The 18,194-nt window shown below is 34.6% G+C and overlaps 1 protein-coding gene across 5 annotated transcripts in view; it reads left to right on the plus strand.

The window, feature by feature from the left end:
* TBC1D32 (TBC1 domain family member 32) overlaps window positions 1-14,955 on the plus strand; it is an 83,157-nt gene extending 68,202 nt beyond the window's left edge. For 3 of the 5 annotated variants that reach the window (XM_057409629.1, XM_057409648.1, XM_057409639.1), the window contains exons 29-34: window positions 4,857-4,926; window positions 5,754-5,869; window positions 6,556-6,710; window positions 8,438-8,578; window positions 10,398-10,586; window positions 13,680-14,955. In XM_057409629.1, coding sequence (XP_057265612.1) covers window positions 4,857-4,926; window positions 5,754-5,869; window positions 6,556-6,710; window positions 8,438-8,578; window positions 10,398-10,586; window positions 13,680-13,799 — 791 coding nt within the window. In that variant the 3' untranslated portion in view covers window positions 13,800-14,955. Of the gene's footprint in view, window positions 1-3,206; window positions 3,296-4,856; window positions 4,927-5,753; window positions 5,870-6,555; window positions 6,791-8,437; window positions 8,579-10,397; window positions 10,587-13,679 lie in introns of those variants that run through there. The other 2 variants (XM_057409655.1, XR_008972199.1) reach the window with 2 other exon arrangements.
* The last annotated feature ends 3,239 nt before the right edge of the window (window positions 14,956-18,194 follow it).

Below are 18,194 nucleotides of genomic sequence, written 5' to 3' on the forward strand. Positions count from 1 at the left end.
GAGTCTATTATAAAATTTGCAAATAGGGAAAAATCAAATTAGTTTGGGTTGTTATCATTTTCAAGATAAGAGGTAAGAAAAAATGTCTAATAAACCACTATGCATTTGCAGTGTTTAATTATAAATGGTAACACGAATCTTACTTTGTTTACTTCATACTAGTAGCAATGATGTGGATTCAGATAAGTAAGATAACATACAGTATGTACATTCAATGTAAATGAACGCTATCTATTCCCTTTCCTAGAATTAATACTTTTTAGTTTGCTTTTATTTTTATCTTTCTTCATTAAAAAACACCAAACATCAAAACCCAAATCATTGATATTTAGATGTAATGGGCAATAGAATGGTATGAAACTGAAATTTGCTGTATTAGTAAAATAGGCATTATGCATTAGGGATATGAATTTCCTAAATAGCCAGTTGCTCTTCCTGTTAGCAAATTCCAGTTCATTGCAACATAAATGCTTTGTGGAAATGTATTAGTTTTCTCAAGCTTCCAACAAACCCATTTCTCAAAGAATTCCACTTGCTGTGTCATCTAATACATTCGTGTCTGGATGTCTTAATTCATCTCCACCTGCGGAAGGTGTCCCTGCCTATAGGGGGTTTGGAACTAGATGATCTTTACGGTGCTTTCCAACCCAAACTATTCTATGATTCTTGCAGAATGCCCAAGCTTGGGAATGTTATGAGCTTTCAGTATCAACTGGTTGGGTTTTTTTTTTTGGTAGCTCTGGTTGTGTGAATGACCGTGCACTGCCACAGGGACAGAATCTCAGGGATTTCAGGTGTTGGCCATTAAACTCAAATGTCATGGTGTGTTCCTTCTCTAGGTGAGGTTTAGTTCTCTTGCTGAACAAAATCTCATGGTAGTTTTCTGTCATTTAATGAATTCTTAATCTTCTAAGGGTTAGGTGGATCAGGTAATGAACTGAGAAATTTAAAAAACATCAATGCAAAGCTATCTACTGAGAACTGATCAGGAGGAGTAGCAAATGAGAAATACAGGACTGCAATCCCATCCCATTTTTCCCTTCTTCCTGCATCATTTGGTGTATTCACGTCTTTAAAGATGGGTGCCCACTTTAAAGATGCAGAAAGCATTTTGCCCTTTACCAGTTTATGTGTAGCTGGACTGAAAATCTTATTAATTTTTAATAATGTTGCTGCCAATAGCTTGAGTATTTGTAATGGCCAGTACATAAAGAAGAAGCTCTAAGTATGAACATTTTGATTTTGTATTGTCATGACAAGCATACTTTTGACATAACAGGAACTTTCAGTATTCAATGGAATTGCATATGAGATTACCTAGCTCTGATGGGGAGCCAGCAACATAATTCAGCAGTTATTCTTGGATCTTGTTCACACTGACAAGTGTCTCAGTGAGCCCTCTTCCCTACCCTCACTGCTTCTCCCACTCATGCAGTAGAGGTCCTAATTCTCTCTTTTTTGGTTCTCTGTGGAACACTGAATTTGATCAAGAGATTGAAGGGTTGAAGTTAAAGAGGAAGATTACCAAGTCACAAACAGATAGTCCAAGTCATAGAAAAAGATAATATTCTACATTTTTTCACATGTAGTGTTCTTTTGTTTGTTTGTTTCAAGTTATCACTGACAATTAATAGTTCACAGTCCCTGTCATTTCAAAGGAAGTATTTTGTTTTCTTGAATGAGCAAGATTGTGTTAAATAGTGGGTTAAAAAAAAAAAATTGAGAGCAGACATACCAATATTTAATATGATTAGCTTATCTGAAGCGTGTATGGTAGGATGCTAGTATGAAGAGCAGTTGCTTGGCTGAAAAAGGCAAAAAATAAAATCATTTAGACCTAAAAATGGTCCATACTTCCTGTTGTTTTTTTTTTAATGCGTTTTAGAATGAGAGATAAAGTCAACTTTCTATTATATTTTTTTCTGTTAATTGTAAATCTGCTCCTAGAGAGTTCAGATATCCTTCAAATCACTGGATTAATTTTGATTTCATTTCTATTTACAGTGTTTAAATTTAAAAAGTATAAAATACCTGTTTAACATAATTCTTTATTAGATAAATAAAAAGCTGCCAAAGCATATTCTTCATGCCATTTTGTATAGCCACAGTGCTGTATCATGTTTTATCTGATTCACAGTTCAGAGAGCTGGTGTGTTCTTTGAGCATAAATGGCATTCTTATTCAGAAAATTGATCTGTTGATGCATAACAAGTTATGAAACCGATTGTGTTTCAAGACAGTTAAATCAGGTATGTTGATAAATATCTGTCAAATGAGCTTTGTAGAAAATGAAATTCAGTATATTAAATCAGGTGTATGAGTATCATTACAGTAGTACAGGGACAACATACTCCTGCAATCATACTGGTCAACAACTCTTTTATCTGTGGATTGCAATACGCCATATTTCAGTATTCTGCTTCTTGTTAATAACAATTTTCTAAGCTTAATGGAGCATTTAAGGTTTCTAGGTCCAGTTTTTAATCAGAGGGAAGTGGTCCTTTGTATATTCTGTATGACTGTATAGTTTCCTAAAGCCTAATCTTCCCAGTTTGTAGTTGATAAACAAAATGAAAAAAACAAAACTTTTGACCCAGGACAAAGAACCACAGTTTGTGTGTTCCTATTGCAAGTTGTGGATTGGCAGCAACTTTACTACCTAATGTATGGAGCTATTATTATATCATATACACTGGTGTACAAAAGCAAGAGTTTTTGCCTTGATGAGGTAGTGTGCAATATAGAATTATTATTCAATTCAATCCAAACTCTATGTAAATTTTATCTTCTTTCACAATACAGGGGAAAATATCAAAAAGAAAACTGATAGGGAGAAAACCCTTTCCAGTAACTAAGAAATTGCTACAACAGAGAAGAAAAGGCAATAAGAATCAATTAAATCAGTGTGTTCTTTTAATGTGAATGAGAAATAAGCATTCAATATTTGCTGTAAACTGTTACAGCATGGAAACTGGGCTCAGATTGTGGGCTGTGATGCAGCTGATCCTAATTACACCCTTCCTGGACTGGGATTCCAGCTCCTGCATTGCCACCCACGGGATGATCCCCCCTCCTAGTGGATGCGGGACTTCCTTGTGGCTTAGTTGTTATATTGCTTGCCCCTCTTCTGTCGTTAAATATGGTCATGTCAGGGCTGAATTAGCAATTAGTCATAGCAAACTCATTCAGATTCCCCCGGTTTTTAGATTATAAGATTGCCTCTTGCCTTCATGATTGCACACAGAAGCCTGAAAATGAATTGACTTAGTATGGTAATTGCAGCCTGAGTAAACAGGTAACTTGGACCAGGAGCTGTAAAAAGATACGAGCTGTTTCACTCATGTCTGGGGGGTTTTAACTGAAATGATCTGTGATTTTATATGTATTCTTCCAAATACTGTGTTGCCGGTATGCTGTGCAAAAAATATTTGAACTTCTGTACTTTGGGTAAAAAAAACCCTTTCTGATGTGGTTTTGGTATTTCAATCCCATCAGATTAATAAATTAATTCATTCTACTCAGAGACCAGTTGATTTTTCTTATATATAAATGTATTTGTCAAAAATACGTTAATTTCTCATAACCCTAACACTTAGATCATTCTTCTCTATTAAAGTTACAATACAGAGTAGGTTTTTTTTACCATACTTCCTTTGCTGAATTTTATTGCTTCATTGCCGAGTGTAATTTTGCTGTGTTGTTTTCTTCAAAGAAATTTCAACCTGCTTCATCCCATCTGAGTAGGTGCTCCTTAAATAATTTTTCTTGAACTTTTCTTCCCAACCATAGACATTTCCTCCCTTAACCTGTAAATATTTCATCTGTAATACCTTACTCCCTGTTACTAGGAACATAGAGTGTTTACCTGAATAGGTAGCCAGGGAATCCTGGCTTTATTTCTGGTTTAATTCTCTGTCTGAGCAGGATTTCTAAAAAATACATATCAGGTTACCGTGTGATCTGCTTAATCAGAATTTTGCATTAATCACTTACATGAATATGTTTTAACTTCTGCTGCCGTATCGGTTATTTACATTTTTAGCAAAGTATGCCAGTTGCGGGTTGTTGTTTTGTTTTTTTGGTTTTTTTTTTAAATTTGCTTAGTTTGTTGTATTTTAAGTAGCACTTTGAAAGAAGTATATTAAAGGTTTAAGCCCTCAGCTTTGTAAATCATAATATTATTTTTTCTATCTATAGTTATATTAGATGATATATGCACATGAGAGAAGCAATGCCCTATTTTTAATTGCATTTGCAATTTAAAATTTTGAGAAAATATTACAACAGATGTAGCTTTAATTCATGATTTACTAATTAGTCTAACTTGTTTTTTTTAATTTGAACAAATGCAGAAAATGGGTTATATGTTACTGTGTAAAGAACAAGGCAAAGACAGGATTCTTAAATCCATCAATTATAAAGTTTCCTGTGAGTCACATCAAAACTGAATTTTTGTTAATAAAGTTGGTTTTACAGCTAGGAGACTTAAAGGACACTGGAATGGAAGAAAATAGATCAGAAAATGCTGCTTTATCTAATTTCTTGGCCAGAAGGGATAATGTTCTACTAAGAAATGGGACTGAAAAATATGTTGTTTACATTGTGCTGTAACGCTAATGATCACCATGCTAACAGTGAAGATTTTCTTCTAAAGAAGATGATTTTAGTAAATAATAATTAAAAAAAAAAAATATATGAAGAATTCAGATTCCTGATGCACCCTTTGCAAAAGGTTAAACTCATTTTGATTAAGAAGCAGTTCTCCAGAATTGGTATTAATACATAATAGAAGCTTTACTTTAGTATTCAGTTAAAATCATATTTATTGTAATACTTTATTATATCTTTTGTTTTAGCCATGGATGGAGATGTGAAGAATGAAGGCCTTTCATCTGCGCAGCAGCTTGGTGTTGAAATGACAGTCAGGTATGTGGTATTAAAATACTTCCCTAGTGTATTTCTAAGATTTGTTTGATTTTCATTGAATGACTTTAATGATACTTAATCCATCATCTCAATGCTTTCTACCATTTTAAATCTAAATATAATCTTAAAGAAAATTAACTTTCAAAGTGAAAAAGGTATTAATGCATAATTACATTATATTTACATATTATAGGTTATTATCCTTTAGTGTTGTAAAGGGTAATTGTAACTTGTTAGTAAGATTTACCATAAAATTACATTATCCTTAGTTATATGTGGTGAGTTTTTTTGTGGGTTTTTTTTTTCCTGTATATTACTTCTCTAAATGGTTCTGTTTAGCTAAGCTTAGTTATAAGCCATTTGAACATTTTACTTGGCTGGTAATTTGCAGAGCCGTGATGAAGGAAAAGCTAATGTGTCTGTGCTTCCAGAGATTGTACTCTTTAGCAATAATATTTGAATTCTGATGCTAATAATTACACATGAATGAATATACTCAGATGGAATTCTAAATAATGTATGTGAAGAAAATGAGTGTTAGAATACATGCTCCTCCCCACCACTGACTTTAAAACTCAACTAAAAGGAATTTAGGTGAGGAAGTGTAACACCGAGTAGCAGATATTTGGTGTGCATCCTTCCTAGATAAAGCATAGTAGGTTTAATTAAACCATTTATGTGTGTGTCTACAGCATAGTGTTTGTAATGACCAACACTATGACAGCTTAATTTTCACAGGTCTATTAAGTATCATTTCTTGGGTTTTAGGAATAAAAAAAAGAAAAAAGACGTTTAAACAGTTTTGGTTTTCTATCTTTTTGTGCTAGATACGGAAAATATCTAAACTTGCTAAAAGAACATGCTGAAAATGGGTTGTGCTTCGTGTTAATGAACTGCAAAAAATTTTTGAAACAAGAGCAAAGAACTGTGGTATCCTCACTTTGTATCCTTTCTTGATGTCATAAACTCTTGTTGCCTAAAAATACCAGAACTGGAACTCTCAGTTTGGGCTTTTGGTGTAGTGTTAATGTATAATATGCACATGCACATATGTGAAAAATGGGGTGGGAAGGCAAAAAAACAAAAAAAACCACCCCAAAGCAGCACTTTTACTTTGAAATTTTGTTAAGCATGTTAAAATGCACACCCAATGCACTCCAGAAACTCTTCATCCTTTTGTTTCTATACTTTGTTAAAATTGTAAGTCTTCCTCATTTTTGTCATAAACTGTTTTGGAGTAGGATCACGTCATTCTGTATGTGATAAAGAGTCTGCAGCAGTGAATCTCTGAGCATTAATGAGTATGTGTGGTACTCCCACAATACCAACAGTATTAATGGTATTGTCCATGTAATGATATGTGTCTTTAAACTGATCAATGGTGATGTTTTGATTTCAGACTGGAAAAAAAGTAGTGTATTGTGAAAATAGCTTAAGTTTCTCTTAATTCAGTTTGAGAGGCATCTGTGCCTCAGGAAGCTGGCTTCTGTGCAGCTGTATTCCCTTTGTCCCATCTCTAACAAACTAGCTCTTGCCTTTATTGCGCGTGGGTCTGGGGAGAAGGAAGGCTGCAGTTCCCAAAGGACAGTGAGAAGTTTTCTGCTCAAGTTCCTTAACCTTCTCATGCAGGCTGCTTGCAGGAGCACTGTCCTGGCTATGACTGGTTTGCGTCTTCTGTCTTCCTCATCATGTCAGGGGACAGGGAGAAGACACTGATGTTTCTTAAACAATTTTCACGTCTTCTTGTTTCAGCATTTCTGTGGCTACCAAGACTGCATATATCTGTAAGAACTCAAAAGCTGTCTCTTTCTGAAAAGCAACTTTGAAAGTTTCTAAAGGAGACTGTTAATTTCCTTAGCTTTGGGTGTTTTTTTTTTCTGTTTATTTGTTGTTGATTTTTTTTTTAATGCGTTAAGTTTTTATTAAAGACCTTTAACTGAATAAGTGACCCTGAAAAAGTCTCCCAGAAAAATATAGATTTGACATTTGTTCAAATGATTGTTTAAAAGTAGTGAAAATACAGGTGAACTGATAATAAAGGGAACATTATTTAATTTTAAAGCTGCTAGTAAAATAAACTGTCAGTGCTATTAAATTCTGTGTGAAGGCTGTGGTACTGTGGAATGACCTTTTGTTTTAATTATTGTTATAGAGTGAAAGTTCATCCTTTTGATTTTTTGTTTTTCCTAATAAAACTACCAATCAGTTTTAGAATTTACTGAATAAACTAGGATATATTTGTAAATTAAAAAAAAATTATTACTGCCCAAATACTGATTGTTTGACAGTTTGAAATTATTAGCATCTTGGATCAAGTTTGTAGTATAGGAAAAAACATTTCCATATTTCATTAGGTGTGATTCCATCTATTTAAGGTAAAACCCCTTCAGTTTTACTTTGTACATTGTTATGTTGTCTTACATATTTTGAATGGAAATTGTAGAACAACTCTAGTCTTTATTAGAGAACTCCAGGCTACAAGAAGCACGGATTAGATTCCTTACTTCTTCTGCACGCAGTCTTCCACATTAATATGAATTGGTCCCTCTTGTCACCAGAAGTGACTGTATTGGTCCACTCATAGCACTGAGTCTAGCTGTGAGGTTTTTCCAGCAGAATGAAGTTTTGCTCCATTGTGTGAATATAATTGTGCTGAACACCATCATTGCTGAGAACTTCAGTTATCTGTACAGGTGTCTTTACAAGAACTAGCCAGCAGTGCAGGCAGGTTACTGCAGTGCTAATGTTCATTCTCAATGCCTAAATTATTTCTTTTTCATAATATATCTTCAAGACACAAAGAGAAAGTTAAGTAATTAACCTATTTGCATAACTGCTGCAATGTCAACTAAAATAAAATGTCAAAACATGAATGACGAATTATCCAGCCTTTGCATTATGTTGATGCCTACTTCAGGAAGGAGTAAAATGCCAAAGGATGTACCTTGACAGTCCAGCATTACCTGGAAACCAGACCCTGATTTCCAGAGCTTTCCATACTTATAGAATCTCTGTTAATTTTGCTGCACAGAACAGAATTTCACCAGCCATACATACTGCAAAGAAATGTGCACACACACGCAGAACAACTTCAAATACAAGTTCCACTCTATTCACTAACAAATGGGGAAAAAAAATTGCAACATAGTCTTTTTTCACTTCTGTTCTTTTGTTTAAAATATAACGATAGTTTCTCCATCCCTGCTTTCACAATTTAAGCTTACATGAAATAAAGAACTAGGTTGCTATTGCAAAGGAATTGTCAGGATATATTTAATATCAGTTTCTAACTTTTAATTTTCTTTAGTATAACTACATGTTTTTCCTAATTAGTACTTTTTTTGTTAATTATATTTCCTATCTCTAAAATAACTGGGATTACTTATCCTACAAGTAAAGATGTGTACTTTTATATATTGTTCCCTCAAAGGTATTTTAAAGTAATGTATTTTCTGTAATCCTTTTCCTCAATTTTGTTCTTGCTGCTGCTGCTGTTGTTCTTGTTAATCAGATGCACCTACCTGCTACCACAGTGGAATCTGGCATCCATCCAGTCTATTTCTGCAGCACTCACTACATTGAAATGTTGCTGAAAGCTAAGTTGCCACTTGTCTTTGCGGCCTTCCAAAGGTCTGCTTTTACTCCATCCCAGGTAACTGATGAAAGCATATCAAAGTATCATCAAATTTTTGCACATAAATCCACCAAATCAAGTATGTTTATACAGCAAGTGTGTGCGGTTATGAAAGTGTGGGTGAGAGATAGTATTGAATGTGAGTGACTTAGAGCATCTGAAAACAGAAACTGACTTTGGTGGAATAATGACAGTGAACTGCAGCTAATTACCTTCTATTACATGTTCATGCAGAAAACCTGATAAAAGTACTATTTACTAAAAACCTCAGATTTATCATTAAAAATAAGTAGAATATCTTATTCCCTGAAATAACTTTTTAAATTTTCCATAGGAAGGAAATGAGTAATTTGGGATAGGTGTGTAATAGGAACCAGTTCAGGTAATATGATAGCAAAATTAGTTTTATATGAACTACCCATACTGTTACAATCAGGCAACACACTAACCTTCTATATTAAAGAGATATTACTAAAGAAGAGTATTTATCCATAATGTTAGCTTTCATTTCACCTACTTCCTATGATTCTTTGGTAATACGGCATGGTAATATGTGTGGAGAATTACTTGTAAAGACTACAGTCATGATGAAGTGTAAGCAGTGTCATGCAATAATAAATTAGATTGCAAATGCAAAGGACCTCTTGCCACAATAAGAAAGCTTAGTGCTGTTCCAAGGGAAATATTTTTCATCTTATTACTTCAAAATCCCTTTGCAGCTTAAGAGACTTCTTAATGGGAGCAGATGCCAGTGTGGTACAGATACTACTTTAAAAAGTCAGCTTGGGATTTGGTCTTTGAGGAGAGAAGATCAGCAGATGAGGGACTTTTATCTCAGCATAGGAATGAGGTGCTCATAATAAGGTTCTTGTTTTGGGGTGGGGAAACACATAGAGACTATCACTCCTTCCTCAATTAGTCTTGTATAAGTTATACTGTATACTGTTCTACTGCTTTTGTATTTTTTTACACTCAACTAGTAATAGACTAGTTATTCTGAACTGCTGACAAAGTTTTTTGTTTGGGGATTTTATTTTTATTTAATGTGTTACTGAAATGCCACTGGTGGGTGCTACTGTATCTTCTGTATGCTACTGCAGTTCTACTACAGGATTAAAAACAAATGAACCCTGAATTGTGAAAACAACTCTGTAGTTAGGTGCATGTATGTTAATAAATACCTGAAAACAGATTCAATGCCAGGGTATGGCTGCTGTCATCTAATTAGAATTTTGGTACTTTTGCTTCTGCATATTTTTAAACACATTAAGGACTGATTAGCAGAAGATCTGTGGTCTGGAACTAAATGAAGTTAAATGTGCTATATGCTTCTCAATATGTTGTGATTTAGAACTGGAAAAAGGAGTCACTAAATGTGTTCCATACGGACTTCATTAAATGAAAACATGTCTTGGGGAAGGGGTTAACATTAATTTATAAGCAAAGAACTGCTTTTATTTAGAGGAAAATCCATGTTAAACATACCTTCATAACCCTCATTACACTTTAGGCCACATTTATAAAATCTTGAAAAAATCCCTTTGCTTTTATTGGACTTTGAGCTTTATGTCTCAGCCTCAGTTGCCCAAACGTGCTCAGCTAAGTGAGATGCACACATGCAGGGTGTTATGTTTAGCAGAACCCACTGGAACTCTACTTGGAGGCTGCAATTTAAAGAAATGGTGATTCTTGGCTTCTTTTGTACTTTATCACTTTTATTTTCATAAGTAGGGTAATGGTATAGAAAAAGGAGTCCATAATGTAGAAAAGAGGTAAAGGTGATCAGTTAAGACTTGTCTACAGCGATTTAATTATGTATCATTTTGTTCTCATCTAGATTTGTCTGCAATGGATAACTCAGTGTTTCTGGAATTACATGGACTGGAGGGAGATCTGTCACTACATTGCTACATGTATCTTGCTTGGCCCTGATTATCAAATATATATATGTATTTCTGTGTTCAAACACCTACAGCAAGACATCCTGAAGCACACTGAAGCCCAAGATCTCCAGGTTTTCCTTAAAGTAAGGGTTTCTTTTTAAAATTTTTTAACTGCTGAAGGGAAGCAAAACTCTCCGTACTGAAAGGTCTTGCTTGAATTTCACTCACTGATTTTGAGTGAAATGATACTTTATTTACTTCTTTGCAGAAAATTATGGTATTTTCCAGAGAATAGCTTTCCTGCATTTGTCCTGATCAGTTCCCTTTGTCAGCAAAGTAAATAGCCACACTAAGTCATGAGGTCATTTAATTCAGTTCTCTGTAAGTGACCCCCATCTCATTAAACTAGATGTTCTTCATAGAAGTGGGTTTACAAAGTGGTCTCTTCCTGAAGCTTGAAGAGATGAGATGTGGCACAAAGCTCAGTGAGCTGTTATTTTGAACAGATGCCAATTACTATATAGCCAGCCTCAAAATTTCATATTCTTTGCTATATTATAAATTACATTTCTTTATTGGATTCTTTGTGCTCAGCTATAGATACAGTCATAACTCTTCTTCCCAGAGACACCTCCGTTTATTTTCATTGATCTTTTTCTTCAGTCAAAATTCTTCTGAGAGCTAGATATCTACATCTTACTTTATCCTAAAAACAACAGTTTTCTGACTAATTTGCATCCAACTTACATATACTTAAATATGAATAAGCTGATCATTTTCCTTGAAATGTTTGCTAAGGTCTAATGATTGGATTGTTTTGTTTGACCTGGTTTTGGTCAATGTGGCTTAAAAACTACTTTGTCTTGATGGTTTTAGTTGGATAGGGTATGTAACTTTTAGGAAATTTTAAGAGCATATGCACCTACAAGCCAAAGATTTGATGTGGTACTGTTAATGAGAAATGCTGTATATTAGTGCACTACTGGAGTATTTAAAATTCCTTGAGTGACTACTGTAGAAAAAGGGGAGTTAATGGCATACTGAAATAGTAATCTTGGTTTCAATAGCTCTTAATACATCTAAACAACAAAAAAATATTCAGCTATTATATTCATTCAGTTTTATGTGAGGTTACTTGGGTTTAATACTTGCAAAGGTGTTAGCTGCCCTTTTTTTAGAAATAACCAAATTAATTTTCAAGTTTTAGCCGATTTCTCAGCACAACATTCATGAATTTGGATTACTGTAGTGGAGTAATTCTTTTAAAAGTGGAAGTATAAACTATTCTGAGAACATGGTCCAAGTGAAGAAAAACTCCAAGTGAAGAAAAGACGCCTACAATCTCTGAATATTCATGTTATATTTTTTTCAATGAAATGTCACATCTTGGACTTCATACTAGCAATGGTCATTTGCTATACAAACAAGTCCTGCTGCCTGTTTTAAGAACCAATAGTATGTTCTGTTTTTAAGTTTCCAACATGCTTTATGTCTGTAATGGAAATATGATGATTTGATAGCAATACCAACATTTGTTGGTATTATCTAAAAAGTAGTTCCTGCTAGCTGTTAAATTTAAACCCAAATATTTTCATCTTCAATATTAATGTACTTTTATTTACACAAAAAAAAAAGTTGGAGACAGCTTTGCTGTCAATTCACATGACATTATGCCTAGCACTTAAAGTTGAAACATTATTAATTAGTAGAACTTTCATTCTTCCAGTATCACCTTCTAGAGATAACATGACCACCTGTGAGAGAGGTCATTTTCTATTACTCTACTATTTGTCTTTCCTCTGTGCCAACAGGAAACTTAAGTAATGAATTGTCCATGAACATTTTGTCCATTTTTCTGGTTCTTTCCGTTGGCTGAGATGGATTGCTAACAGTTATGATCCCTTTGAGATATCTTGGAGTTTCAGCATTAACTGAATTTTTTAAATTTATTGCTTGGCCCTTTATTAGTCCTTTCATGGAAGGGTGAAAGTGCATAGATTTGTAATTTCTACATGTGAACCAAGAATACTGTAAACTGCCACCTCAGTAAGCCCATCTTAACTATCTTGATTTCATTGGTTTAATTTGGATAAAATAGAGAAACTCGGGCTACAGGGTTTGTGACTTGTAATAGCACATACAGAGCTAGTATGTCAGTCTTCTGGAAGTAACTTAGCTACTGCTCACTTTATTTTCTGTGGGTATGGGCCATATTATTGACAGCTAAATCACTAACCAATGTTTTAATATGTGTGCACAGTTAATATGATATTTGCTTAAAAAAAAAAGGGAAAGGAAAAAAAAAAGAGTTAAATACCTACTACAATTCTCTGTTGAAGTCCATTTTCTTTTCCTCTGTATTCCTGTTCAGATGCCAGAGTGCAGCCTTCCAAGCCTGAGTAGACGTTCTCAGGAGAGTTCTACTTAACAGAGATGTAGAGTCAATACCCCAGTAGATAAAATGTGTCCACAATGACTCTCTGGCTCCAGTGAGCTTTTTGCAGCATATGGTGTCAACAGTGGTAATACTGCTTAGTAGATGCTGGGCACACTAATTTTTCCAGTTCAAAGCAGCAACTAATTTACCCGTTTTATCTAAACTCTTCTTCAGATCCTACTTTCTGCTGTGCACCCTTCCCAACCCTCTAATCTAGCAGCCATAGAAAGAACATGGCCTGTTTCTTTCTTTTTCCTGAGGGTCCCCTTTTTTACTGTCTTGGAATTAGTGAAAATGTAATGATTTGTAGTGATGCAGAAGTCTTTATTATGTTTTTAATCACTTTATAACAATCTTTGTCATTGATTTTAAAAGTAAGTATCTACTGTTACTGTCCTAGTTTTATTGAGTATCTAGTTGGATATAAAAACCACATTAACAAACTTCCAGCATGCCATGTGCTGGTATAGAAATGTTTTAAAAGAATATTTGTGTACATGGTTTTGCCTTCTTAAAGCTTACTTTGTTAACCCTGAAAATCTTCAGTATGTAATGTTCTCAAAAAATGAGATAAACAGCATCCACCTGAAAAAACTATTTGATACTAAGACTTTAATTAAAAAGAATTGTCTGGAAGCAGATATTAGCAGTTCTTTGTTTCTAAATGAAATGTAATAAAATGTATTTTAAACACCCAAGCAGAACAAAATGAGGTATCTTTAGAAGCTTTGAATTCATTAAATTTGAGTAGTGAGTCTTTTTTCCTAGCTTATAAATGTTTCTATGTGTATTTGTGCAGGAAGAACCACTCCATGGATTTCGAGTGAGTGATTATTTAGAATACATGGAAAGCTTGGAGGCAATCTACAGACCTATGCTGCTGGAAGACATGAGGAACATAAGAGTGCAGAATACATAGATGAAACAAACAGGCACTTCATTTTCCCGTTTTGATTACATCCTTTAAAGGGATGCTGATTGACTGATAGATCAGTTTCACCGAAAATAAGTCAGGCTGTGTGAATATACATACTATAAAATAAATAAATAAGGAGGGGGTTAGGAATATAGATTTTGCAAAAGGACTTAATCTATGTTTAAGGACCTTAAGTAACACATTTTCCCAGAAAAAGTGTATACGCAGCCTCATTTTCAGTTAGCAAAAGGCAGCTTCAAAACCCACCTGTAGGATGCTGAAGTGTCTTCCTTAAAAAGTCCTGGGCCTGTTCCCAACTTTCTGCATTGTCACCTCCTTGTAGCATGGTCCTAAAACCTTCATATTTTGCTAAGGTCTGACAAAACGATTTTTCTGAGAAACAATGCTAGTATGTATTCCCGTGCATGAAAAGTCAACAAATGAAAACCAAATTCCCTGTACACAGCTGTTCTGACTTTGTGGATAAGGTTGAGAAAATGGGGTGCTCAAATGCATGCAATAAAAAAAGACTGATATTCCTGTCTTTTTAAAAAATAAAGTCATAGAATCTGTGATTCTAAAAAATAAATCATTTTACATCATAAAACATCTATCTGTAACATACACACTTTGACTGCGTAAGTAAATGAGAAGTCCTGAGGAGCTTGCTTTTCATACCTCTGGAAAATGATAACTTTTAAATATTCTGGTTTCATTCAGACAGGAAAACTAATAAGAAGCTTCATTTGTGCTTGCCTTTCATTATAAATGAAAAGCAAGAATTAAGGCTGTTTGTTAGGTATTTTCTAACACCAGTACAGTGTAGGTAAAATTTCAACATTAGTGAAGTTGATTGATTGACATTCCCAATTTCAAAGGAAACGTGGTTTTCTTGGGGACTGCTGCATCCCATTGACTGTAAGGATAGGTTTCCAGTAATGATCAGTGGGCAGCTGAGGAAACATTCTAGTAACTTTATTTTCCATATTATATCAGTCATTGTTAAATATTAAGAATTCTGTATATATTTGTGCACCAATTAATAGTTCTTTTTTGAATCCAAATTTTAAAGCACTGGGCATGATGTTGAGTCAGTAATACTCAGATGACAACATATTCTTTGAAAAAAAACAAAACCCAAACCAAAAAATGTTTCAAAAACTCAGGTGAAAGGTGATTTACTGGAAGAAAGAAATGGCTTTAGTGGAGATTTTGCTTAGAAGACTTCATCTCTAGACACCCTCCCCTCTCCTCTCCCCCCCCCCCCCCGCACTTTATTAGTGCATTGTTTCAAACTGTATTCTTTGAAAAAAAAATTAAAAACTCAGACTTAACTGCCCTCTCACCTAGCCCAGCCTTCAACAAGACTTACCCAGCACCTGTATTTACTCGTCTTCCCACAAAATTTTTATTTAAGGTCTTGAGATCTGTGTTAGAACATAGTATTACTCACTAATGGCATGTTCAGTGATGGCATCTAAATAGGCTTTGCAGAAAACAGCAAATGCCTGGTTACTTTGAGAGTATAAGAGGTTCTCTAGTGTCATCAGTATCAATTCCTAAACAGCTTCTTGAAAACAAGATTAATATTGGACAATAGGCCTGTTCTCATCCTGAAATACTCTTTTTCCCTAAGTAAATTTGCATTAATGAGTCTGAAGTTTCTTTAAACTCGTGCTTCATCCTTTAACCACCCAGAGCTTCAAGCAAATGCTGAATGTAGCTTTTTATAAGGTGATCTGTCCTTTCTTAGGATTTCAGTTTTGTTTCAGCCAAAATAATAATTGCACTACTTCAGTTTAAAGTGATATGCCCAATCCCTGCAATTACATTCAAAGAGATTTTTGGTCTTGGTAATTATTTTGCATAGAAGTTTGGTAAATTGCCCTGTACCTTGCAATACCAGACCCTTAGTACTTTGATGTTTCCCGTGACATTGATGCTTTATCAAATGAAGCAAGATCTAGCTTCTCTAGCAAAAACTTGCTGTGTTCTTACAAGAAGTCTTTACACTGTGAGGTGTTAAGGAGCCAGCATAATTGATCAGATCCCTGCTGTAGCTAATTTCGTAACTAAGCATTATAAATTCCCCAAATGCATCCAAGTTATCTAGGCGACATTACCACATGTTATTACATAGTGAAAGTTAAGTAGTTCTTTATTTGATTAAAGAAGTAGAGAAAATATTATGCTTTATGAACAGCTGCAGTAGCACTTGCTTTACAGAATGTCTGGAATCTCAAAGTATTTTGATGAGAATTTGTGACACAATAAATGTTTTAGGAGTCCAACAAAACCCACGTGTCGAATTTAGACTTGTCCAATATTATTGCCACATCCCTGGGAGACAAACTGAACATTACTGCAAAGATCTTGAAAAACAACATCACTAGCTAAAATGAATGTGTGAGCACACACACAGATTATAAAATACATTAGAACCTGCAGTGAATTTCTGTAATTATATGTAACAAACCTAAGAGCGAACACTGACAAAGGCTATGCCACTAATTTATATTTTCCTGACTGCATTTCATAAGTTCAGGGGTTTAGCTTTTTTCCTGTCTATAAAAAAATAAAAGTCTTAAATATTTTTTGAACTGTGTTGGCTCTCTTATGTTAATAAAAGAGGATGGCAAGTATGAGGAAAAGATTACAACTGATGGAACCAAGTATTTGCCTGACACCAGGGTAAAGAATGTTAAGACTCCCATAAAATCTGTTTTTTTTTTTAACCTTCATAGCACTCTCTGTTTTTAAAATAACAACTTTTTGGCATCTATCTCAAAATAACCAAATGACAAACATCCAGATGTGAATAATATTAGAGAACTAATGTATATGTCTTTCTGGAAATTCTCTACATTTTTAAAGATACCATAGTTCATTAAGGTGCCATTTAGGAACTCAACAGTTCCTTTGTATCAATCAGCAGCAGATATTTGTCAGGAAAATCAGCTGTTGTGCTAGGTATTTGGGTCTCGCCATCTAAATAGGTGCCACTTTCTATTCATCATCCCTCAAGAGAGAGAGGCACTGCAGAGCTGACTGTAACATCAACAACTTTTACCGATACTGCACCAAATCAATGCAAAGAGGTACAGCACACAAGAATCAGGAAAATGAGTCAAATACAGATATAAAGCAAACAGCTTAAGTACCGTATGCTGCTATTGACAAAAGCACATTTTGCCTTGCCTCCAGCAATTCCATCAGCTGCAATTTCCCCATCTGCAAAACAGCTATATTTTCATACAATCCATGTAGGTGCTGAGATGATTAATTGGAGAGTATTTGTAAAACATTTAGTGCATGAAAATTCTATGTAAATGCTAAATCTTAATACCAGATAATATGAAATTCCATTGTGCCCTACAACAGAAAGCAGGACGTTGGCACATGTTACAAGTATACTGAAGCAGCTTGAAGTGGTGGTGGTCAGGGAAAGCAATGGCATCTTCTTTGGATCAGTAACAGTCTGAAAACAAATTACCATTTTAGCAACAGACATCTGAAGACATGCTCACATCCTCTATTACCTCTGGTTTGAAGCCTTCCTCATCCAGCTTTTCTGGCTTATATATAATTTCTCCACTCCACTCCCTCTTTTCTTTCAGGGAACTAAAAGTCTACTGAGATGTAGATATTTTCTGTCTCTAAATCTTTATGTGTTTTTCCGGTTGCCTCTTCCAGCTTCTTTTTCCCTGCTTTCCATGATTTTATTTACCTCTCTCAGGCTTCTTATGTCTCTTATTTTCAGATGCTTCATTGTTTACAATCCCCAGTAAGGGTCCCAGCCCTAATGGTTAATAAGTGTTCCCTCACTTGTCTCTAAAATTTGTAACTAAATATGATTTAAAATAAACATAGAGGTAAAAAACATTAACAAAAACCCAAGCAAACCAAGCCCAAACAAATAAAAAACCACAACACAAACACTAAAAATCCCAACTTGGAAAAAATGAGAAATTAGGTGTTTCTTTGCAAGCAGAATACATAAAGATTTTCTTTTTTCTTTGGACAGACTGGGTAACTCTAAAGTAACTTATTAACTTAACCATCACATCTAGTCTAAACTTCTCAATTCGTGACAAACCAGACATGACCCCCCCTCAAGTAAGCCATCAGCAGTCCTGACCCAGTCTTCCACTGGACAGAGGTAAGCACTGCTGACTCTGCCTGTCACATCCCCTAACCGTCATCTGGGATGCCACTCTGAATAGATATTTTCCTTAAAAGACATGCAGTTTCCAGCAGCCTCTGTAGCATGACTCAGCCCTTTGGGATGAAATGAGTAATCTGCAAATATATTTTTCATCTGTTCATGTCTGCCATGTTGCCTTTTGCCAAGTTCTTTTATTTCTGAAAACTTTGAGTACTTATCTAATTAAATTAATA

The sequence above is a fragment of the Pezoporus wallicus genome, unplaced genomic scaffold, assembly GCF_028554395.1.
Source record: "Pezoporus wallicus isolate ANWC-B61680 ecotype Strahan unplaced genomic scaffold, APGP_CSIRO_Pwel_v1 contig_3817, whole genome shotgun sequence".
NCBI lineage: Eukaryota > Metazoa > Chordata > Aves > Psittaciformes > Psittacidae > Pezoporus > Pezoporus wallicus.